Below are 25,594 nucleotides of genomic sequence, written 5' to 3'. Positions count from 1 at the left end.
GACGTGGTAAGTCAGTGATCCCCCCCCCCCACACCTGTCTCTCCCCTCACCTGCATACAGTCACTTGAAGGTCCAGGCACCTGCATGTACCTCCTCTTTTCCTCACCATCCTTCCTTCCAGTGAGCCACACTGAATGATTGTCACCGACTTGTGTTTGTCTCTCATTAGTTCATACCATGGCCGCTTTGACCTGCTCTCTTCTTCTCTGCTTGTCTGCAGCAACAGCCTCCCTGGGGGACCCTTCACGGCGGTTGTTGGGGTGCGTCGACACCCGTAGCCTGCTTCATCCTGCCAGGCGTGTCCGCGATGACCTTGACCCTGTATCCTGCTGTGGCTTCTGCCGAGATGAAGGGTGAGAGAACAAATTGTAAAGATTTTCTGCATGTGCTTGAAAGTCAAGGCAACATTTTTTTTTTCTGCCGTTCTGTCTTACAGGACATATAGGGGCAAAGATAAGATTGGACTAGATTTAAAATCAGGTTTTGTGTAGTCATGCATTATAAACCAGGGGTGGGGGACCTGTTTCTTATTTTATTCAGTCCAGCAACGGCCATGAAAAATTTCTATCATTGTATATCATGAGCATGAGTGTGTTAAATGTAGTCTGACCTTTTATTTGTGTTTAGAATTGAATGGCGGGCCAGTTCAAACACCCATACATGACCCACAGGCCATAGGTCCCCACTCCTGTTTAAAATCTTACTTGAGACCCTGAAACTGTCCCTGACAATCATTTCAAAATTCAAGTTTCATGTCATGCAAATACAATAACGATCCCACTAATTTAAACCTGACTTGCGATTCATTATTTTTCTTTATAAGGGTCAGTGTTGCAGCATTAACACCACAGTGGTGTTGCTGTGGACATCAGTTACAAAGCGTGAGAGTATCCGCATGCTTCAACACTTCGTCTAATGGAGATTCACATGGAGGACAAAGGTGGGGATTTAAAAAAAAAATCTTTTTGCCTTGTATTACTTTACAATTATTTCTATGTTTGACTTTTTTGGTTGATCTCTTGTTAGAGTTCCTCAACTTCCTATTGTGAGCAGGGTGGGAAATGTGGCACTTTACAGGACAGAAGGAGCATTTTTGCGCCGCATGAATGTGTCGACCCCTCTGGAGGAATTGCATGCCGGGAAGACTTTTGTTCTGGAGGTTTGCGGGAAATTGACGGCACGCTCTGGCCAGGTCACAGGTGAGAGGCTATTTAAAACGCTCTTGTGTGAAAAGCTTGGTGGTTTAGATTTTTGGAGGTGGTTTCATGTTGGCGGGACAATATTTATTTAGTTTGAAAAAAAAAAAAAAAAGCATTTTATATGTTTTTAAAATGCAACATATCTTGTCTTAAAAAAGACGTGAAAAATAAATTGTTGTACTTTAGCAATGTTCCTTATTTCTGTCGAGCACTGTTTATGTATTCAAATCATTTTTAGTGTGACTTGATAAAAAACATTTGTAATGTGTAAATAGTGTTGCTTTTGGCATTTAAATGTTGTGTAATAATGTTTAGAAAGCTTAATATTAACCAGGATTGTGCAAACAAAACTATAAAGCATTCAAATATTATATACTTGTGATTGACCGATTATCCAGTGGGCCGATATCGTGGCTGATATATATTTCGGTGCATATCGGCATTGGCCATTGTTCAAAATCCAACCATAAGCAATCAATTGCAAAAAATGGTTATTTGGAGTTTTGATTTCTACTGCTGGCATCTGACACTGGTGACCTGTAGATGCACTTTTTCTGTTTTGGAACGTAAAATACAGAAAATCATGACTAATAAGTGAAATATTAAAATATCAATTACATTGATATCTTCTAAAACTTAATTTACAGTACTATGGAAAACTTAAGTGAGGTATTTATTTGCTGACATTTTCATTTAACGTAACTGCTCAGCCTCCAAGCTCCCTGCACATTTTGTAAGAAATTTTTAATTAAAGATGTAAGCTGATGTTCTATGATTGAAAACAAAAGTGTTGGGAGTTTGTGGTGCTTAAAATTTAGACGTCAATATTTTCACTTTTACCACAAACGAATACCGGCTTCAAATATCAGTTATCGGCCTCCTTGTCTACTAATAATGGGCATCTTATTTTCCCTAAAAAAGCAAAACATATACATTTGTCACCAATAAGTAATTCATCAGAGACAACAAATGATCACGGATGACTTTCTAAAGTGTGCTTGTTTATATTTTTGACTGTACTGAAAATAAGTCTATTGATGGGACAACGTGAATTGAATTTACTTGTGCATGCATAATGCTTTTAAGATATTGCTATTATTTTTTAACATTGTTTTTTTTTTTGTGTGTGTTTGTTTTTTCAGGGCTGGTGGAACTGGGGGGACCCAATTACATCACTGTGGAGTTCTTTTGTGGGACCTCAAAGGGTCAAAGTTCACAGCAGGTCAACGTGTCGGATGATGGTTGCTTTGCAGTTTCCTATAAATGGAGCTTGGAAGCGTCAGTCAAACATGAGCTGAGTATGTCTGATGAAAAGAAAAAAACATAGTGCCCAATAACTTTTGGAAAGTTTATATTTGTACCGTTAACATTTTTTTTCTGTCATGTTTTTAGAGGTGACAGTCTCCAACCTCATTTCCAAGCAGTCCTCCCCCCTGAGCCTCTGCGTCCTGGCGCCGTTGGAGATCCCTTTGCTTCGCCGGACCCCCCTCCCACCGACGAGCTCCCAAAGCGGGAAGCCGCAGGCTGCCTGTGTGGGGGATCCCATCACACTGCGGGCGTACGTGGCTGACGGGCCAGCAGCGCAGTTGTGCTGGTTGTTTAGTCACAGAGAGGGGGACAAGGAGGTGGGGGTCGAGAGGACTTGTGAGGGCCTGAATAGCAGCCTGGTATGTGAGCGTACGCTTCACAATTAAAGGGGTTATACATGTGGAAATGCACGTGTGGGGTCTTTTTTTGTTTGCTTATTTGAATGAATGTTTCTTTCTGTTGAGGAAGAATTGAATCGGTGTTTTTTGGGGCAAAACAGTATCGTGATAAATAACTCTATGTACTCCAGATATGGACCTTCCTAAGCGAAGGGGTTCACACAGTGTCAGCGAATGCTTCGAATGAATGCGGATGGACACAGAAGATAATCAACATTGTGAGTATTCGGCGTCCTTGAACTAATTGTGTCATTGAGAGCTGAGAGCTCTTTCCAGTATTTTTGATTTCATATACAGCTGCACACCACTGCTAATCACCAAAAGTAATTGTTAAAAATAATTCCTCTCAGATTATCTATCAAAAGTTAGCTACATTTTTTTCTAAAGGCACAATTTTTCCTCATCTATTAGATCTCATTAGATTGTGTACCTAATGAAGTGGCTGGTATGGTGGGAACGACAATGCGGGATTTGCTGTAGGATATGATCAAATTCTCAATATTTCATTTCTTGGCAGTTATAGCATGTAGAGTTTGCAGCGTTGAAGCTGCTAGTAAGATTTCCATACAGCCTCACTTCACTCTCTCACCCACTTCACACCTTGCCAAAAGAAACGCCCCCAGCTCACTCATGCACATGCCAAGGCGGCCGCATTGCTAGCATGACTTGTTCATGATAGAGTATTGCCAAAAATGAAATGTTACCGGTTTGATGTTTTTTTTGGGCGGGAATGTGAAAACTAAGATTAATTAGAGAGGCCATCAATCTACCTGATGTAGCAGTCGTCTGCAACTGAAACAACACTTTTACACCCCCTGACATAAAGTAAAGAGCTGCCCAATTCCTTCTTTTTATCTTATGTTGCTAACTGTAGTTAAATAACTTAAGAAATAATAATTGAAAATTAAGTTAGAGGCTTAAGATGAAGCCAGAGAGGGATGATTTTCCAAGATCATTGAAATAATATATTACCGTTAGTTCATGCAGACAGTTTTAATATACGACAAAAAAAAAAATATATATATATATCACTGCAGACTCTATCTAAAATTGTAATGAAAATTAGACTTAAATAGGGCTCCTTAAATGGGAAGTCTGCCCAAACATTTTTTTTTCAAGAATATGTTCTATGCAGGCCCATGAGTTGAAACAAGGCATTTTTATTAATATTGTGTTTGTGCAACATGAGTTAAGCAGCAAAATCCACCCGTGTTTAGCCATATCAGGGGGCGGCCATTTTGTCACTTCTGTCGACCGAAGTGACATCGGAGTTGTTCAGGGCTCAGATAACGACCAATCGTGGCTCAGCTTCAGAAAACAGGTGAGCTGTAATTGGTCGTTACCTGAGCCCTGAGCAACTGTGGTGTCATTTTCAGTCGACAGAAGTGACAAAATGGCCGCCCCCTGAGATGGCTAAAAATGAATGGATTTACTCTTATTCCCCAAACCCAATACTAATCAGAATACCTTGTTTCAACTCGTGGGCCTCCATAGAACACATTCTTGAAAAAAATATGTTTGGGTTGACTTCATCTTTATGGAATGACGTAACACATAGAGATACTGATTTGTTTATTTATAGGTGGTTAAGCATTCTGCAGTCCATGTCACCACTCCCTGCATGATTGAGAGAAGTAAGGAGACATCCACTGACGCCCGTTTGACTGCAATGGTTCCACCGTATTAACAGATTTTATTTCAATACGTTCCTACTGGTGTTAACACTTCATGCTCTGTTGCTGTGTGAAATCTGTTTGACTTTGTAGCTGTGAGCATTTCTACAGCAAGTCAAACCTATCCCACTCATACGGATGTGGCCTTCTCGGCTGTGACTAATGTGCCCGAGCCTCTCGAGTTTTCCTGGAATTTTGGAGACTCCACAACAGCCAGAACCAGCGGCAGGAAGGTCACCAAAAGATACTACACTCCTGGCAGGTATGTTGCAAGTCAAACGGAAAACGTCTCCTATAGGATTTATGTATTCATATGCCTCCTACCACGTTGTACGAGTGCATTTATATGGATAATAATGCTCAAGTTAGGCATGCAAAAATTATTAATTATACATCATGCTTAGTGGTTTTAGTCACCTGTCATACTGAGATTTATATCTAACAGATAGTTTTCAAATTCATGCTCTGTACGTCTGTCCGCCATATTGGAGGTCGAGATTGGAAGGATAAGGTAGGCTTGACTAACAGACCAACTTGTATTTTGTTCACTTGTTTTTTTTCTGTATAACTCGAATGAGTTAAATAGCCGTGCTATAAATTTTCCAGTCGCCTTAGATGTGCTGGAGTCTAAAAAAGTTGACAGAATATGGAGAAACTTTGAATGCAAGTGGCTAAGACAAGTATCATTCTGAAAAAATATGGTATCCAACATCCCTAATGGCAACAATTGATTAATAACTAACATAAATCGGTGTTACTTAAATTGGCAAATATTGATGTCATTGTGGTAAGAAATGAAAACAAACCAGATTTTTAAACATTGTTTGAAGCTACATGTGATAAAATGTTGCTATTTCCAGTGCGAGCAGCTTTACAAACAGAACCCCATAATAATCAACCTTTGCTGCATACACTTTTTTTTTTTAATTTAGTGGGTGTGGCTTATATACGCGACAGACCACATTTACTGTTGTAGTTCAAAATATCGGGACTACTTTTCAGTTTAAGACAACACAATTACCTTCATCATTCTTTGTGAGCTCAACCCTTTTATTTATTTATTTATTTATTTATTTATTTTATAGCTTAACCATTGTATGACCTCAGTAGTAGTTTCCAGGTAGAAGATATAAGTGAGCATATTGAAATTAAACAGTATGCATACAAGTAGATAAGAATCACATTGTATTTGCAAAAAAAAAAAAAAAAAAGGTTAAATTGTTTTTCTTATGTAGGTACAACGTAACAGTGGTGATGTCTGATGGTCGCACCTCCCTCACCTCCGGAGTGCTGTCCATACTAGTCCAAAGAGCTGTCAAGCTCAACAAGCTGTTCCACCAGGCCTACGTTCTTCGGAATCAATTGAGCGCGGTGAGTTGCAGAGTCAATTCCGGCACAGACGTCACCTTCCTGTGGAGCTTCGGCGATGGGACGACAAGGTTGGGACAAAGCACTGAACAGCATGTGTTCCTCAGGTGAAAAATGCTTTAACTTCAAATGTGGATGGTGTTCGTCTGACCTTGAACATTAGACACACAGGATGTGCTGATATTTCTCTGGTTGTAGGACTGGAGAGTTCCTGATCAAAGTCACAGCGTCCAACCGGGTCAGTTGTGCCTCCCGAAGCAGCGTCATCTTTGTCTTAGACCATCCATGTCAGCCTCCACCTGTCAAGAACATGGGCCCTCTCAAACTACAGGTAAGTCCTTTCACTTGCCTTATTGCGCAATAACCTTTTAAGGAGATGTTTATTCATTCAGGTGCAAAGACACAACGTCATCCATCTGGGGGTGTCCTACGAGGCGGATATCGAATGTGATATACTGAAGGGCCTCCATTACACATGGACGTTGTATGACTCTGCAGGCCACATTTTGCCGGTTCCGGATTCTCACAAGCAGAGCCTCGTACTGCCAGGACATCTGCTGCACTATGACACTTACACCGCCTTGGCCAGGGTAAGTCGCAGTAACTGCGTTTCAGCCATTTTGTTAACATTCGGGAATGTTGTTTGTGACTTTATGTGGTGTCACTACTATGAGGTTGCGTTCAGGACATAAATCATGCCGACATACATGTAAATTATTCACAAACAATTCTGTCTTGAAGGGAAGTCAAGCCAAATATATTTTTTTCAAGAATATGTTCTATGCAAGCCCACTAGTTGAAATATTGCGTTTGTGGTATAAGAGTTAAGTTAAGTTTTTAGCCACCTCAGAAGGCGGCCATTTTGTCATTTCTGTCGACTGAAAATGACAGCACAACTACTCAGGGCTCAGGTAACGACCAATCATGGATCAGCTTCAGAAAACAGGTCAGCCGTGATTGGACATTACCTGAGCAGTTGTGATGTCATTTTCAGTCGACACAAGTGACAAAATGGCCACCCCCAGAGATGGCTAAAAACGAGTGGATTTTGCTGCTTAACTCATATTCCACAAACGCAATATTCATCAGAATGCCGTGTTTCAACTAGTGGGCCTGCTGAGAACATATTGTTGAAAAAACTATGTTTGGGTTGATTTCCCCCCCTTTAAGATGCAATTGAATTAGTTTACAATTAAAAAAAATATAAAATGTGTAAAATGTAACACGACCATAGAGCAAATGGAAACTAACTGCACTTCCTTTTCTAAATATAAGCAGAAAGCTGTATAAGCTTATATAGAATTCTGCCATTGGCTTTCACTTGTCAAGCAAACTTAACCTAAAAGGTTGCTGAAGACAAACTGTCGCATTGTGATTTTCATGCCCTCGTTTAGTCTGTTTGGTAGACCACACTGTGACATACTGGAATATAATTGTGTATTCTGGACAAAACGGAGCGGCAGATCGAGTTGGGTTACAAATGGCATACATTTGAAATATTAGTATGTACTTTGTATCTCAGTCCAAATTAGACTATAGTTCAACCATGAGCAATGCTACGTCACTGTTAACAATATTGTAATGTGGTTGCTTGCTCACTGCCACTGCATCATACTTTGTAGCTTGAAAGCTAAAATTAATGAACCCAACCGAAGACATGCGTTAAACCACTTGAAAATGATGATGAAACTTTTCGGGTCAAGTGTTTGGCAATACTTAAACTGGAACTTGTGTGCGAGTCAGTCCAGTTTGTTTGAGCCATTTTTCAAACAATTTCAAGGGCATGTAAAGGTCTCAGTAGGGTTTCAATGCATTAACTCACGATTTGTTTGTTCAGACGAGGAGGTCGCGAGTCAAGTTGTGGTTGCTTCCAAATGTCCAATAATGCTTCCTAATGTCCAAATGGTGCTAATGCTGAACTTGAAAAACCTTATCCAACCGAGGCCTGCTTGCATGCCTCTTTGTCCACACACACACACCCCCACATCTGACTTAAGGCGGCCATCTTGCTTTTAAACCTTGACCTCACCAAGGAGAGCACACCTCTAAATGCAGTAGCCATACCTGGCCATTGAGGGGCATACTAAACAAAAAATGACCATATAAAGGTCAAGACTTCAACAACAGAACTTTACTACAACAAAGGTACAACTTTTACAATAATATATCTCAACTATAACAAAACGATTTACTTTTATTCCACAGACGAAAATAAGTGATTTACACAAAAATACAACTACTTTCAGAGAAAGTGTCTCCAAAACAGATGTTGTCCAACTCCCGCCTGACTTTCAACTTCCTATTTCCGGTATAGAGCGCTTGCACAATTGGATTAAATATAAGATTAATTGTGACACTGGCTGAGAAGAATCAACATTGAGTACATTTGCCCAGCTTACTTCCGTTGCTTCCATTTTATACATTACAGTTCTTAAAATATCATTTCAGGATAGAACCATGCGGTAAAATGTATTTATTTTGTGTCATGAGTTTCTACTGCTGTTCTGCAGGTGCAGGTGGTTGGCAGTGTGGTGTACAGTAACTACAGTGTGAGAGTTCAAGTGATTCCCAGCCCTCCTGTGGCTTCCATCCAGGGCGGCACCAACATCTTCATTAACAACAGGAACATCACCATGGTAACACTGGATGGACGGTATTCCTACAATCCTGACTTCCCTCTGGATCCATTCAGGTGGACGAACTCTGCAGTCCTTTGAATATGTTTAATAGAAATTTAAAGGAGGCCTCGGCGTATTTCTAAGTGAATTCATATGTCATTTTTTTTCTAGCGTCAAATGGATGTGCGAACCAGTCAGCTCCATCAAGAGTTCCTGCTTCAATCGTCATGTTGCTACTTACTCTGCGGTGCTTACCTTTCCCACGAGCTTCCTCAAACAAAATTTCGACCAGTTTCATTTCACGCTTACCGTCCACAGTGGAGAGCTGTCTGCTTCCGCAGAAGCTTTTGTCACATTAACGCCAAATGTCATCGGGTACGAGAAAAGCAGGATTCCTATTTGCTAGGGATGTCACAATATCGGCAATATCGTGATGTCGCGATCTGAAAATTGCCACAACATATCGTCGTCGTCATGTCACGATATTAATAGCAGCAACTCTGTTTAAAAGCCCAAGTTGTTTTCCATTTGTGCAGTTCCGGCACCCTCTGGTGGTTAATTTATTAGTTCCGTTTAATTTGAACCATGACTGGCCAAGCCTATTTCTTTGTGAATGCTGTTATTATGTACAAAAACAAAATATTGTGATGTTTTTTTTTTGAAGTATGTGCTTTTTCAAATGTTTTTTACAATATCGTGAGCTTTTTATTTATCGCCAACCTCTCCACAATATCGTGATAACGATTGTATCGAGAGGTTCATATCGTGATATTATCATATCGTGACATCCCTACTATTTGCACAAATGACAGAAATGGTCAAATTAAAATTAAATAAATAAATGCCGATTTAGCTGATTAAAGTGACCAGTTAAGATTTGACCCCAATCCCAGTTCTATTCTCTGAATGTTTCCAATTCAGGCAGCTAGCAGTATCATGTCTTGAATGTGAAGGAGACCAAGTCAACTGGGATCAGTCTATTTCAGTCAAAGCCATGTGTGAAGACTGCGAGGTTCCCCCGAACCACATTCAGTACACCTGGACTTTGCATTTGGTTAATGCTTCGTCCAAACCTGTAGTCGAAGGTAAATCATGTTTATCCCATTCAAGATATTTTACCCTTATTGGCTCTTATGGGGGTCACTGATGGTGTAGTGGTGTATTCCCTGACTTCAATGCATGCAGCATCTGTCAGTTCCCAGTCAGAGATGGCGCAAATGCGTTGGTGAGTGGTTGTCTGTCTCTATATGTGCCCATTTGTGTCTATTTGTGTTCTTTTCTAGTCCCATTTTGTTATACGGTTGACCTCAGTGCCCCATCCACCATCAAAGAAACAACATTAAGTTACCCCTCACATCTTTATCGACATCCTCCAAATGCTTCTCAGCCTGCTTACCCGTTCGGTGCTTTCATTCCTAAGGAGGGCATCACTGGTATGTAAAATATGAAGCAACACTCACTCCGAGGTGAGCAAAAAGTAACAAAACAAAGAATTCTCACACAGGTTTGGCAGAACCTATAAATGGGCCTTCTCCAACCACCATTGACCCAGCAGGATCAGGTGAGGATGGCCAAGAATCTGATCTAATTGAAAATCGGATCAGATTTTTAAAATCCCAGGTTACATTTTGCCACAGCTTTATTGACAGAACCCACTGACAGTGCAAATGTGTGATGGCCCACCCCTGAAATATACTTGTTGTATAATGGTAAATACTATTTATATTGCTGTCTGCTATTGTGTGAATGCACTTCACATCACAGATCCCTCTGGTGTATTGCAACAACATGAGCCTCCTTGCAGAGGCATTAATGATAAAGACCACTTGAGTGTCATAAGAAGGACCCTTTGTAAAAAAACCCCAACAAATATATGAACTCTCTAAGACGTGAAGATGCATCTGTGTTAGTTTTCATGGAAAATGCATATTACGCAATAGGAGAAAAATACCATCCAACATCCAAAATGTAATTAGCATCATTAGCAATTTCTCAGAGGAGACTATTCCCTTTTGAATGAAACATCTGCCAGTAATTCAAAAACTCATATCAGCAAAACAAATAGATTTTCAAAAGAAGGTTATGTTTTTACTAGGGCTGTCAAAATTAAAGCATTAACTATGGAGATTACTTTAAATTTCATAACGCACTAAAAAAAAGAAAAATGAACTCAGTTAACTCAGTTTTATTTATTTCCTGTAGCAGCTGACCTCTGCTCACTGTGCAGCCAAACTTAGAGGAGAGTCACTGTCGCAAGGACTTACTTTTACGTAGTTTTACTTTAAAATGTCACTTGATGGCTCATTGGAGAAATCTAAAATAATTTGCACACTTTGCGCAGCCAAATTCAAATACCATATTAGCTGTACATCTTTGGAGTATCGTTTAACTGTTGTATTTTACAGGAAAAGAATCGTATTCAAGGATCAAAGAGCGCGATTAGAACAGACTTTGAATCGAAATCTACTTTTATTTTTTTCCACATTAATTCCAAGATTTTACTCACACAAATAATGGTTCCAAGCTTTGTAAAAAAATTGTAGTTGAAAAATACGATTAATCGCGATTAATTATGGAAAATTTTGCGATTAATTAAAGAGTTTTAATCGTTTGACAGCACTAGTTTTTACTGTTATTCATCAATTTACATGAAAGTGTACACATGTACATATATACTCTATGTATCCTGTACTTTTCACTGGACTCTACAAAGGCATCATTTACAGTGCTTTATGTTTAACAATTGATACTATGCCAAAATAAATGCAAAGCCCTAATTTATAATGATGTGATGATTTTGTATTAATTTTTTAACAGATAATGCTCTTTATAATGCTCTTTATGGCTAGGAGAGGAGCCCCTTCATCATCCCAGAGGGCAGCTTGGTCTTCTGGAGTCTCTGTACTCCACTGCTGGTGATGATGGTAGTGTCCATTTGGATCGGAGGGAAATTGGGAGTAAACTCCCTGTTGATCACGACTCCTCTGCAGACTGGGACAGTGCTGACGTGCTAGATGGACAAGGTATCTACCACAAGGCGCCACCGCGTTCTTAGCGCACGTCACCATTTATCAAATGTTATCGACAAGTCTTGCCAATGTGTGTTGAAGCCTCTGCTCTTATTTAGATTACGATATTCCCTTGCAAATCGTAGAGGAGGGAGATCCAGGAATCTCAGCAGGGAGACCTTTAGGTAAACAATGCGCAATATAATATTTTGCTTGCTGCATAGAAAGTCAGTATGCTGCATTGAGAATCAATACACTCAAGCATATCTGCACTTTTAGGTGTGGATGTTCCGAGTTTGAGTGCAGGGGATGACCCGTCGTTCAGCCCAGTGTCGCATGACTCTGAGGGAAGCAATCTACTGGAGTCCAAGCCCAGGCAGGTCATTCGGAAGCAAACGTTGATCGACCTCCCTCGAGACCCAATAGACGCGGGGTTGTTTGCGTCCTATACCTACACGGGTACGCGACACACCGAAAATGTCCTCTCATTGCCTCGGTCATTGTTCGCCTTAAAGCCGGCACTGTTTTGCAGGAATTTCTTCTGCGTTGCTCAGCTTCAGACCTTTTAGTCTAAAGCCAGGCAGCATGTACATGCTGGAGGCCATCGCCAGTAAGTCCTTCATTCATCATGGACGTTGTTACTAAAATAACTGGATGCTGACCATTATGTACTGTTTTTTTGTCTTTGCAAAAAAAAAAAAAAAAATGAAAAAAAACCCAAAGAATCTCAAAGTAGTATTTTGGGACGCACACAACTATTCTTGAGAACAAAGCCCATTCCTAAAGGAATGACATGCCAAGTTCGACCAAGTAAAGGGGTGGAGTTGCACACACACTTTGGCATCTTTTGCATCTCAGGGAGAGAGGTAAAAACATGTTCTACTGTCACAATAAATGCGCATTTGACACGCTTTTACCCAAGAATCCCCTGTATGTGTGTGTGCGTTTTGAAGGACTTACTGTATGAGTACAGCTTCAGAGTTGGGAGCGAACCTGCCAGGATGTTGTACCAGGGGAGGAATTTCCAGTACTATTTCAGCCTTCCATCTGGACACCCCAGTGATGACTATAAAGGTAACACATGCAATCAAATTGATCAAGGTCCGTATATGACTGACAGAATTGCGCATGTTCTTGACTGGCTCATTACTTTTATTGTTATAGTAACTGTAAACACAAAAATCACAAGCAGCATGTACGGATCATCCACTAAAATTTGCCCGGTAACTGTCCAAGTCCGGCCCAGCTTCTTCAGAGATGTTTCCTCCCACAACCCTGATGTGGAGTTGTAAGCAGTACTATGTTACATTATTTATTTATGTATTTATTTTGAATTGTCTGACCTTGCTTGGCCTGTGTTTTCCTTTCTGTTTCCAGGTCCCAATCAGGGCTGAAGAACCTCTCTGCATTGATCCTGCTTGGGAACAGTGTCGAGATTGGCAACTATGTCAGTCTGTTGTCCGGCATCCTGAATAGACTCAGCTTGGACAGCCAGGCGGACCGCGACACTCAGAGGCATATGCGTAGTGTGCTCATCTACACTTTGTGCGCGCTGGAAATTAGTGACCAGGTACAGACAACACATATACTACACAAACAAAAATATTGAGATACAACACAGAAAAGAGTGTGCATAGGATTTTAACTTTCTAGTGTCATGACCTGGTGTGTCATTATTATAGGTCAGCATTGATTGGTTGTACAGGCAGTGGTCGAATGTTCTTATATACGGTAACTAGAATGTCACCGGGTAGATTATAGACCTCCACCAAAAAATGAAAAACACCCAATGCAGTGTTTGTTGTTAGCATGCCACTTCCTGGTTCGCGCGACTGGGTGGTAATATTATTTTCGGAGGTGCAGTTGACCCATTGATGCTATCACAAACATTTATCCTATCATCCCCTCGAATTAAATGGCTTCTTCCTTGTACAACCCCTCAACAAAGTTGAGCAGATTTTTGTTTGTAATCACAAAACTGTACATTTTACCTTCGCAGTGAAATTTTAAACTATGAAATTAGTGGTGGTTTTAGATTTTAAAATGGCACTGTATGTTCTTTTGTTCCATTATTTAAAGAGAAAGTCACCCCAAAAATATCTTTACGATGTTCTATGCAGCCCCACTAGTCGAAACACGGCATCGGATTGATATTCATATTGTGTCTGGGGAATATGAATCAAAGAGGAAATCAACCCAAACATATTTTTTTCTAAAAAAGGTTCCCAGCAGGCCCACTACTTGAAACGCAGCATTCTGATTAATATTGCATTTGTGGAATATGAGTTAAGCAGCAAAATGCACCCCTTTTTAGCCATCTCAGGGGGCAGCCATTTTGTCACTTCAAAATGGCCGCCCTCTGAGATGGCTAAAAATATGTGGATTTTGCTGCTTAACTCATATTCCACAAATGCAATATTAATCAGAATGCCATGTTTAGACGAGTGAAGGTGCATAGAAGATATTATCGTAAAGAAAAATTGGGGTTGACTTCCACTTTAAAGAATTCTAACATTTTTTTGACGCCAGGACTCAATGGTAGACAAGATAGGTATCCTCAGAGATCTTTTACAAGTCACAAGACAGGTAAGTTCAAGTTTTACTACAAATAAATGTTGGCTGAAAAAACACTTGACATACAGTAATATGCTTCTCAGGTAACATTAGCGAGTGTCAGACAAGTTGTTACTCACGTGAAGGCCATCTCAGGGCAGCTTTCTGGACCCGGTGAACCGAAGCGGTACCAACTGGACCGGAGGACGCTTAACACGCTGGTAGCTTTGTTATCGTACAGCCTGGAGGCTGCTGTCACTGCTCATGATGTCACAGCCGAAAAAGCTAACATTGCGGATGTGGCATCAGACCCGCAAGATGGATTAAACCCAGGAAAGGACATAACAAATTCATCCAGTGATGATTTTCACACAAGTAGAACACAGCAGCTTGTGGAAAATATTCTACAGACTGCTTCTGACCTCATCCTGGTGAGAAGTCACTCTTCAACATCGCTAACGTCATTTACCTTCTGGTTATCAAGCGTTGTTTTTCTGTTTTGATTTCAGAAGCACAACTTGTTCGACAGAAAACAAGAGCACGTGGTCAGTAGCGGCCTCGTTTCTCTTTTTACCGCACAGCAGAACTCATCAGTGTCAGTCATCAGAAGCGATTCCGCGATCTTTCACACACCTGCGACCTTGATCCATTCTCTCGGGGGAGAGTGTGTGCTCAGCCTTATTGCTGAACTCAAACACTCACCTTGGACCTGGGTCCCCTATCCTGGCCGAGTGGGGTGATATACTGGAAGCTTACTGACTTAAAGAAATACAACGTTCTAATTTTATTTTGCTGTTTTGCAGATAAGTGGACCAGTAGTCGACTTGACTTTGTATAAATGCAGCACGAGGAGAAAAATCTCAGTTCGATCGCTTGTTCAGCCAATCATTGTGGAGATGAAACCGAGACAAGTATGTTTTTTTTTTTTAAAAAACAAAAACGATGATTTTAGCTAATCTACCCTAAACGTGTTATTGAAAAACACCAACGGGTAGATTGATTTCAACCAGAATGCCCGTTGTGCGTGTTGTGAATTTATTTGCCGATGTGACCGTGTGCCTCATAGAACGAATCGGCATATGCGTATGTCCTCCAGCGAAACCGCATCAACTACCACAGCTTCAATGTAACCCAGGAACATTTACAGCAGACCATCCAGCTGACTGTGACTTTGACGCCGCCACCTAACCGGGCATTTCCCATCATGCTGCTTTTCAGGTATAGTATTGTTGCATTGGCGTGTTTTACATCTGGGTTGATTTTTGACTCTTTGTTGGATGCAGGATGTTTGCCAAGCCGGCTCCCAGTATGCACCACCTGCGTAAGATCCACCACTGGGAGACCAACACCACTCGCATCACCCTGCCTGCATTCTACCTCAATGGTAGATTTTTTTCTTTCAGCCATCAATTTTCTTGCTGTCAAATTAACTCATTCACTGCCATTGACATATTTATTCGTCTTTTCACAGTCCAGTCATTCAATCCCAGGAATTTATATATTTTTCCATTTTTTTCAAATGTTAGGGTAAAAGAGGGTCTGAAAATGTTTGGCAGTGAATGAGTTCATGTGGATTAAACTAATTAGGAATTCATATCCAGCGCCAGGTGTTGGCTACCTGGCGTTATTAAATGGCGACTTTGGTAAACCAATTCGACGCAAGCACCTGAGCAGCCAGATCAATTACACTCTGGCAGTGGACACCAGCCAGTGCTTGTCCTTTAACCGCCTCGAGGGAGCCTGGATGCAGCTGGGCTGCAGCACACACCAGGTAGACAGCACCAATGCCGTCAACTGCAGGTATTTGGAGAGCTATTTGGATTTACACACTAAAACGTGTTCAGAGACTGCCTCACTTGCGATTTTGTGTCTGCTCCAGTTGCCACCAGTTGAGGGCGCTAACTGTGGTGCAAAAGCAGATTCGGAGTAGCTACGAAGCAGCCGACCTGGACCTATTCCTCAGGTGAGCTGTTAAAAAAAACATTGTAAATTGAGATGCAAGCCAAATATTAGACTGAATAACTTTATTCATTACGATGACATTTCATGTTATATTCAATTCTAAAAATGGACTTCAGTCTGATTCATTTGTTTGGAGTATACAATGTATACATTTAGCCTAACATTTGTCACTCGTGTCATTCATCCTTTCAGCGAGCCTGCTGATGTGAGTGTCCTGGTTGTCCTGTTCCTGTGCGCGTGTCTGTACGCGCCAGCGTTGGTGCGATGCAGGAGAGCAGACATCATCTCCAAGCAGAATCGACGAGTCCACTACCTTACTGACAACTGTCGACTGGACCCACATCTCTATGCTGTTACCATCCACACTGGCCTCTGCTCTGCATATAGACTGAGTGCAAAGGTAGTGCCATCCTTGTTACGCCAAAACTCTGAATGACTTCTTCGCTGCATTCCCAAACTGTTTCCACAAGGTGGAAGTATAGAATAACCCAAATGGAGTGGAATTTCAATGTTCTAATCACATTTGCCAGGTTTACATAACGCTGCATGGTGACGACGGCATCTCACAGACAAGAGAACTATACGTCCCAGAATGCACTCTGTTCAGGAGGAACTCCCAAGATACCTTTATACTCAGGTTACAGCCAAGCAGATTCAAATATGCATTTCAAATAAGACATAAACTTGAAGTTGTTATCATTACATGACATGAACATAACTGTTCGAATGACATCACAGTGCAGCAGATAGCCTCGGTCCAGTGTGGGGGGTCCACATCTGGCATGACAACTCAGGACCTTCGCCACATTTCTATCTCAAACTAGTGGAAGTATCCGAGGTAAGGCTCTCCTGTTGTGGTGTAAACTGTTGGGTTAAAAATAACACAAATTATGGGTAAAAAATGGACCGATCCAGTACTTGGGTCAATTTGACTCAACCTTCTGAAAAATTGATAGTTTTGTACAAAACAACCCCCCCAAAAATTGGACTGTTTTGTTCAAAACAACACAAGAAAGTGGGTCAAATTGACCCAGTTAGTGGATCGGTTCATTTTTGACCCAAAATGGTGTTATTTTTAACCCAACTGTTTTTAGAGTGATGCCAGGCTACATTATGTAATCTTGTGTGACTACAGCTGGGGAAAGCTAACATGGAGGAGCGAACATGGCTCTTTGTGAGCCAGCGTTGGTTATCCGTCAGCACAGGTGATGGCCGAGTGGAGAAAATGCTACGCGTTTGTACTCGTGGAATCGGATTTGTTCAGGTACATACTTGGATGGATACCATTCAAATCAAACTGTCACTTCATCGTCTGCATGTTTGTACCTATATCTGCAGATGTTGCGTCTGATGTTGTGTGACTACTTGGCTGACTTCCACATGTGGATGTCTGTGTACAGCTGCCCTGGGCCTCACTCATTCACACATACACAAAGACTTAGCGTATGCCTGCTGCTCTATGCGGGGTACGCGTGTGTCAATGCGTTAATCATATCACAAATGGATGAAGCGGTGGGTTCAAACACACAAAAAAATGCTCTGGGTGTTGTCGCAGTATAATTCCAGGGTTCCTTTTTACATCTGCTTTTTTAAGGTGGGAATTATCGCTCTGTCAGCTGTGTCTCTGACAACTGGAGTATCAAGTGTGGCGGTGGCGTTGCCCATGGCAACACTGATAACGTTCCTGTTTCGACTGCATGGAGCAAAGCTGAAGATGGAAGAGGAAAGAACACAGACTATTCAGGACCCTTGTGAAGGTAATGTTTTGGACCGGACCGGTCCGCCTATGCTCCTATTTTGTAGACAATCGACGGAAAACTAAAAAAATTAGTCGGACAAAGCATAGTGAGAAGCCCATTTTTTTTCTATCTACGTCTATTCTCGCGCCGGCCGGATAAAATGGCGGATAAATGGACGTAGACCGCAACTTTTTAGTAAAATACCCAGCTCGGATGGTAACCCTAAAGAAAATTCCATTACAGGTTGTTTGCGCTTATGTCATTGCAGTGGACAACACGGACACCTTCAAGAAGAAATATCAGGTTATATCTCATCACAATTTTCCTTTCATCTACGAAGCATTCCATTGACATTTTTGTCGTAGGGTGCGGAGAAGCCGGTCGCGAGGGATGTTGACAACAAGGACGGTGAAATCCAGACAGAAGTTATTCAGAAGCAGATGAGCCTTCAAGAAGGAAACATTTCAAAGGGTGGAAGTGAGGGAGGCAGCTTTGACCAAGCAGCCTGGTTTGAACACAGAAGATTTCTTTGTGTTTTTGACAAGCTAAGATGGAGGAAAATGAGAGCAAATTGGCTGTGGTGTTACTATGCGGCCTGGACACTGTGTCTGCTTCTGTCTTTTGCCGCTCTACTGCTCACTGCACTGTTGGGACTCAGGTATTTGCAATTTATACTGACAAGTATCATTCTATAACTTGTGTCACACCTTCCTTCAACATTTGTTATGCTAGCTGTGAGTCCTTACGAAGATATTTAACACAGCTTTTGCATAGCTGAGATTTTCGGGGGAGTTTAAAAAGAAAATGATGAATAATCGGAAAAAAATGTATACTCAGTATGAAAAACTGATCTGATGTCAGAGTTGTGTTGTGCATGCGTGTCCAGTGAGTGTTTTTTTTTTTTTTTTTTTGTCAGGTTCAGCAGTAGTCAGGTGCATCTGTGGTTATGTTCTCTCTTCACCTCATTGTTGTTATGCTTCTTCCTGATCCAGCCAATTGCGGTAGAACTTCCCCCTCTTGATAAATGTTTGACTTCATTTCTGAATATGTTCATAAAATTGACTCTTTGATGCCGCAGATCCTTGCTATTGGTGTGACTGTATCCATTTGGTACAGAAATAGAACAGACTTTTACAGTCGCTCCAGAATCATTTTTCAAGCAGAAGATCAGATCGGTTCTGCTCTTGAATCTGAGAAACGCTCGGACCTGAGAAAGGTGATGACAACATTCAGTTTCGTCGTAAATCTGTGATCTCACATGGAGCTTTCAGACAATATAATTTTGGACTTGCAGTTTCTTGGACGGCGCCAACGAGCGAGATTTCTCAGTCTTGTGCGTCCACCAACTGTTGCAGAGCTGAGGTCAACTCGAGCACGCAGAAGACGTGAGGCTTTGATTCATAAAACCCTCACGTGAGTGTGTTGTTATAATCTGCTGTACGCTGATGTCATTTTTCGTACTGTAGTTGTTGGCCTTGCTTTTAAACTTTGCCATAATTGTGCTATGTACATCTCTTCTCTTCGTCAGGGATTTGTGTGCCTTTGTTGCTATGCTCGTCCTGATGTTTTGCATTTCCCACGGTAGCTCATTCAATGACCACTACCGCCTCAATAAAGCCATCAGACAACAGATTACTTGGTAAATAACACAAACAGATCCACAGATAATGCCGGTCCAGCAAATACACATTCGAAATTGAAATGATTTGCCATTTTTTGCAGTGGGAAACAGGACCCTGCATTCATGTCCATCCAGAAATATGACGACTGGCGGAAGTGGATGCAGAGCAGTCTGCTTGATTTACTGTATAGGAATACTTCTGCTGCAATGAAGGTTTCTTTGACAAACTCAACTTCTTTCTATTTGTTGTGCGACAGAAATAGCAAGCATTTGTGATCTTGATTCTGATTCATATTCCATCACATGACTTACACGTGGCTCAATAGTCTGTCTCCCGACGATCATACGTCTTGATTGGACAGCCAGTCGTGTGGATGACGCCGCTCTGCAGAGTAAGTCAAATAAATCACTTATTCATAATAGATGTGAATACCATGGCTTTATGTTGTTGGAATTACACTACCAAAAAATGATCACTGTTACCCAATATGGCAAAAACGAATGGATAGAATGGCTAAACAAAGGGACGAATGAAGGTTATGGTGAAGAAGGTGCAGGAAACAAAAGACAGCAGTACTAAACACCAAAAAAAAAAAAAAAAAAAAAAAAAAAAAGTACTGACTACATCACCCACAGGAAGCCCTGTCCACCAGCAACCAAGTCCCTCTTAACTAATTGCTGGTGTCACACCTGAAAGCAATTGGTCACTCTCCCCCCGCACTGATTGGCTGGCTGAGTTGGTGACGAGAGCCACCAATCAGGAAGTGGCTCCCACACACACAAGTTAATGGCCACGACTCAACGTGGGCCGTAACAATATTGATGAATGCATACCTGTATATGAAAATGAATCACATCTAAAAGAACAGCAAAAAAATATTTTTTTAATCTACAGCGAAAAGTTGACTACTTAAAAAGTCGCACCCAAGTCGAATCATGTGAGACTTCAGCTAAATGATTAGCACCACAAATATATTTCATAATCAATACAATACCAGCAACATGCCGCAGATGATTACGTAACACTTTTTTATCCACTACAGCCGTGTAAGAAACTTTTTTCATACCACGAATACCCTGTCAATCATATAAGTTGATTCTCCAAAAGTAACAGAATTGATTTTTGACTGAAAATCATTTTATTTCATTTCCTCAATTTTAACATTTTATTCTTAGGGATTGAATTTCGTTTTAACTCAAATGAAAACTAAAAATAAATATTTTGCCTTGAAAATAAATATTGAAAAATAAGAGGGAGTTGTTTTTTCTTTATTTTAGTTTTGCTTTTACTTCAAAGTAGCTAATATCATTAATTGTAATGGAACATTTTTCTGACAGGATTATTTGGAAGTCGACTCAACATCGTCGTCTAGTAAGCTTTTAATTGCTTTCATGAGTCTTGTGTGGCATCTTTAAATCGTCTTCCATCCATGTTTTTTTATTTTAACTCCAGAAAAGATCATCCACATGCCTACCACCACATGTCATTGCTTCATGGTGTGCTCACCCCGGCTGCGACTTTGGACGGAGCTCTGCTGTTAAACTCGGCCGCACAAAGTAATGACATTAAAATATTAAAATGGGAACATTATTATTATTTAAAATTTTCCTTGCGCCTTCATCAGGTCTGATGCCACGTACCGACTGAAGGCCCTGCAATGTGACGGCCGTGTGCTTCTAAAGCTGCAATTCACTATGTACAGCCCCGCACCTGACTTGTTCACCACTGTGACTCTTCTGGCTGAGCAGAGCCCCACTGGCACCATGTTGACCTCAGCCGCTGTCCACTCAGTGAAGGTTTACCACACACCTACTGTTTGGGATTACGTTGTCAGTGTCTGCCAGGTAATAAGTAACATTACAACAATATAGTCAGGACACCTGATGACAATTTATAAAAATGGAGTTTCCCCACTTTTGTTTTGCATGTAGCTGCTATTCCTCTGCTTGTCTCTGCTGCATCTCAGTGTTCAAGTAGCCACTGCATGGCAGAAAGGCTTGACGGGATACTGCACAGCAACCCGCAACTGGCTGCATGTAAGTGTTACGTCACATAGTGTACAACACTACTGGAATACACAAATATTTATCACTGTGGTAATAATAGAGATTAGCACATCTGGCTCTCAGTTCTGAGGTTTAGGATGATTTAACACTCAAAATCATGGATGGGCCACTTAGTGCCATATGATATCCAGAAATATATTTTAATGCGCAAACGAATATAAAATATCCACTCCTAAACTAGAAAGGCTTTGAAGTAAACAAAAAATAACCACATATTGTGATTTTTTTTTCCCCCTATGCCAAGCGCTCTCACATCAAATTTCCCATTCAAAGAAACAGCAAACTGTCACGGTTGCATGTTAGAGGACCCAAATGTAGGAGAAGCAGGGCGCACTGAACAAAATATTTTTTGACAAAAAAAGAAACAGCATAAACAAGGGCCTGAAAAATCCCAAACTCAAAGTAACAAAAAAACCCCCCAAAAAACACTAGGAAACAAAACAACATGACAGTGACGACGATCCGACAAAGATTGACAGAAACCAAGGCACTAAATACAAGCAAGCTGACGAGTTAACAAGGAACACCTGGACAAGACACAAATGGTTGGAGGGAGCTGATTGGTTAACACAAGGGACCAGAATGACAAGAACAGGTGGAAACAAAACCTAACGAGGAAGACAAGACATACGGAAATAAAGCCAAATGTAATCGAAACAAAAACATGACACAAACCAACCGCATAGAACTCATTTTGTGCACACTTTCAAGTCAACCCACTCAAAGATTCTATTTTATTACTGTATGTTTATCCTGCACTTAATTAAAATTTCCCAAATGATTCAATCATCCGTATAACACTAAAGTATAAGAAAGTAAACTTTGTCCCCTTTCCATCGCGCGTGCACCATCCATCCATCACAATAACCACTTGTCCAACTAAGCCACCATACACGTTTGTTTCAAATTCACCTCATCATATTTATGTAAAAAAATGAAATGTGAATCTACAGGTAACCCTCCAAATAGTGATCTTCATGTACTCTTATCACGACATCTGCCGCTCTGTGGAAGCCATGGAGGTTGTGGAGCTGTTGCAGAAGAACAACGCCAAAGAGCACGTGGACGTCAGCGTCCTGGCTGCGCGGGAACAGGTGAGAGAATGACAGAAGAACAGAGAAACGCAACCATTGTCTGTGAGCGCAACATTTGTGACACTTGCTGATATTTTGCAGCATATTCGCTCCCTGCACGGGGTTCTGCTCCTCATTCTCATTATAAAATGTGCCACCCTGCTGAAGGTGAACAGGACGACCCCCTTGGCCTGCTTGATCCCAAAACTTGTAAGCACACATTGGAATAATGCTTCCACTTTCAACAAGAGGATTAGGAGGGAACAGACATGGCAAACTTGAGTATCTGACTACAACAATGAAAAGCACGAGTCATCAATCCTGTTCCTCGAGGGCCACCGTCCTGCCTGCTTTCCAGCTCTCCCTACCACGACACACCTGATTCAAATGATCAGATAATCAGCAAGGTCTGCAGAAGCTGGATAATGATGCTGATCATTTGAATCAGGTGTGTCGTGGTAGGGAGAGCTGGCAAACAGGCAGGACAGCGGCCCTTGAAGAACAGGGTTGAAGATCCCGATGTAAAGTGTCATTCAAATGCATGACTTCTTCTGGAGCCATTACAACATAATATCGTAAAATCCTAGGTACAACTCATTAACAAAAAACATTTTCACCTAAATTAAACTATGATAACACTTTTAGTCAAGTAAATCAATACTACAGTACATCGCTACTGTCCAAATTTGATACAATTTAGAACATTTTATTCAAAATGGACACCACGAGCAAGAACAGTGTGAATAAAGAATAATCATGATAAAATTATAAATAAATGCAATGAAAAATACTTTATACTGGTTTAACATTAACATGAATACAATTATGAGGAAGGGTTAATGAGTAAATTCCCAATTTTCAAGAAATAACTCCTGTTCCCTTCTTACCCATTGCCGAACTAATAAAGCGCTATTTTTTATTTTTTTAATTCTGTGATAGATGCCAGGTTTCATCCTGCTGCTGGTTGTATGCTCCCTTCACACACTGCTATTCAACAGCTGGGACCACAAATCCATTGGCGGTCTCCTCCATTCATTCCTAAGCTTCCGAGGCCTCTGCCTGTCCTGTGCTGCTGTGGTAGAAGTGCCTCACAATCAAAAGTGTTGGTCCAGATTACTGCTGCGTCGCTTGGTGCAACATGTGCTTCTTCCATTTTTTTAGATGATGGCCCTCGTGTCCTCATCAGGTAGGAAAAGGCGTCAAAGCAGGAAGGAAGTGTGCACGTTGACAGAATTAGGCGGCTACATCAGACGGAGGATTGGTGAGCTCCCAGGACATGAAGGACGGGCGAAGCCTGCCGTGGAGAGCAAGGTGAGGAAAAAGCTGCTTGATATTTGAGAGGAGCCCAAATCACGCAACCTTCTTGTGTTTTTAGACTTATTACCTGGAGGAGTTTGAAATTTTAGTGGATGAGCTACTACTCAGACTGAACAGGCTGCACGCCACACTGCCCCCTATTGACCATCATGTTCATATCGACGACAGCCCTCTAGCCTCCCTTCATAAGGAACCCGCCTCTCAGGTTTTCAAAAACTGACCTGCACAAGAAATGGATGGGTGCTCATAGCCAGTTTTAACTCTTTGTCTGTACTGCAGAATATTGCGAGAACACGCTCAACAGAACCAGAAGCAGTGGCGAATGGTCCGATATGTATAAGTAACTGTGAAGAAACGACACCTCCCTCTCACCTTCTCAGGTAATAAAAATCGATCTATTGCATGTACTGGGGAATAAACAGCCGAACACAAACTTTCATCAGCGTGTTGTTTTAATTTTAAAACAGATGTCGGAAATGAAATGTAAAGTGCATTCTAGGCTCTTTTCATATCTTAGCATTTCTCTTGACTGCACTGCTTTTAGTTCATGTATGTGGATGTTAGGTTTTTTTTTCAGCCTCCATGTACTGCCACGTCAATCTAATCTGCTCAAGGCCTTCAGGATCAGTAGAGCTGGTCGGTGTAAAAACGATTTCTTTAATCAGTCACACTTCAAATGTATCTCACTAACGGGCCTTTTATAACATCAGCATTTTTCTGCCCTCTGTTAGGTCAGAGCAGGCTAAATTCCAAAGGGAAAACAAATCTGTCGCAATGTACATGCATTTAACCCACTAAAATGATCTTTATCTCTCGTGAAAATATTATGAAAGATTTAATGTTTGGCCTGCTACTGATCAATAACCTATGCTAGCCTAACACATTTGTTAAGTCAGAAGTACAATAAATATTACATGAAAAATATACAACAATTAAATGAAAAACAGTAAGTACAGCTGCAACTTTTTGTGCCCTCCCGTGCCACATGATGATGTATTCTTACAAGATGTCATAAATTAGAGACGCTGTTAGCTGTTTAGCAAATCAAAAATAAAACAATAGAATAAAACTACTTAGCCTTTGAAAGATGCCTGTGGTAAAGTAATCAAGAGGAAACGGGAAGGTGTTTGCAGAACAATACTGTCAACTAGATTTATAGATATTGCTTGATCGGTTTGACAAAACGTGTTATCCTGACAGGGTTTTTTTTTTTGTCATCTGTGACAGTACGGCATTGCCTCAGCCAAGTGGAAGGGATGAAGAATCAAAATCCATGGTGGGGGAACTGCAAAGTGGACAAGCGGAGTGTCATTCAGTCCTAAATGGTGCCGTGGAAAGGCAAACTGGCCATACGACCAGGACAAGTGACAGATATTTGTCTTGTAAAAATATTAAGTCTAGCACAACCACTCAGGCAACACACACAGAGGTGTTGGTCGAAGTTGTGATCCACAATGAGCCTTTTAAGCGTTCCTAAAATTGCACATAAGGACACAAAATTCATTGATGGCTGTGTAAAGGAACATATTTACATTTCTGAAAGAATAAAGTATATTTTTAAGAGCTTGACATCCAACACAAATTGTATCACGAGGCCAAAATATGACACATCTCACACAGGAGGGTCCGATCTGGGACTTGAACCCTTAAACTTGAACTGCATTGATTTAATAAAAATGATACCGCTTGT

At 41.0% G+C, this 25,594-nt stretch overlaps 1 protein-coding gene across 1 annotated transcript; it reads left to right on the top strand.

The window, feature by feature from the left end:
• Positions 1-177: 177 nt before the first annotated feature.
• Positions 178-25,584, top strand: pkd1l1 (polycystin 1 like 1, transient receptor potential channel interacting). The gene is made up of 54 exons (XM_086021583.1): positions 178-353; positions 1,027-1,199; positions 2,342-2,497; positions 2,592-2,876; positions 4,507-4,539; positions 4,672-4,840; positions 5,814-6,053; positions 6,145-6,277; positions 6,339-6,536; positions 8,457-8,638; positions 8,736-8,939; positions 9,486-9,649; positions 9,848-9,907; positions 10,036-10,120; positions 11,475-11,587; positions 11,692-11,757; positions 11,852-12,031; positions 12,105-12,182; positions 12,296-12,438; positions 12,526-12,646; positions 12,737-12,860; positions 12,950-13,142; positions 14,102-14,158; positions 14,230-14,556; positions 14,635-14,856; positions 14,929-15,036; positions 15,192-15,343; positions 15,409-15,509; positions 15,727-15,925; positions 16,005-16,088; positions 16,280-16,487; positions 16,618-16,724; positions 16,826-16,925; positions 17,223-17,351; positions 17,426-17,599; positions 17,643-17,844; positions 18,095-18,129; positions 18,192-18,484; positions 18,743-18,827; positions 18,905-19,042; positions 19,121-19,239; positions 19,355-19,465; positions 19,549-19,660; positions 19,774-19,839; positions 20,901-21,004; positions 21,073-21,292; positions 21,380-21,484; positions 22,468-22,608; positions 22,690-22,797; positions 23,527-23,664; positions 23,749-23,898; positions 23,963-24,109; positions 24,184-24,284; positions 25,132-25,584. The coding sequence occupies exons 1-54, from the start codon at positions 178-180 to the stop codon at positions 25,379-25,381; spliced, it is 7,869 nt and encodes a 2,622-aa protein (XP_085877709.1). The 3' UTR covers positions 25,382-25,584.
• Positions 25,585-25,594: the final 10 nt, after the last annotated feature.

This window comes from Filicampus tigris, chromosome 21 (assembly GCF_054856515.1).
Source record: "Filicampus tigris isolate MCC_2025a chromosome 21, RoL_Ftig_1.0, whole genome shotgun sequence".
Lineage (NCBI taxonomy): Eukaryota > Metazoa > Chordata > Actinopteri > Syngnathiformes > Syngnathidae > Filicampus > Filicampus tigris.
Note: the sequence above shows the minus strand (reverse complement) of the source record. Positions and strands in the feature narration are given on the sequence as shown.

Excerpts from the sequence above, each read along its gene's own strand:
- pkd1l1 (XM_086021583.1), top strand. The coding sequence starts at position 178 with ATGGCCGCTTTGACCTGCTCTCTTCTTCTCTGCTTGTCTGCAGCAACA. Across the intron at positions 11,758-11,851 it reads CTCAGCAGGGAGACCTTTAG|GTGTGGATGTTCCGAGTTTG; the intron begins GTAAACAATGCG and ends CTGCACTTTTAG. Across the intron at positions 21,485-22,467 it reads CAACCCGCAACTGGCTGCAT|GTAACCCTCCAAATAGTGAT; the intron begins GTAAGTGTTACG and ends GTGAATCTACAG.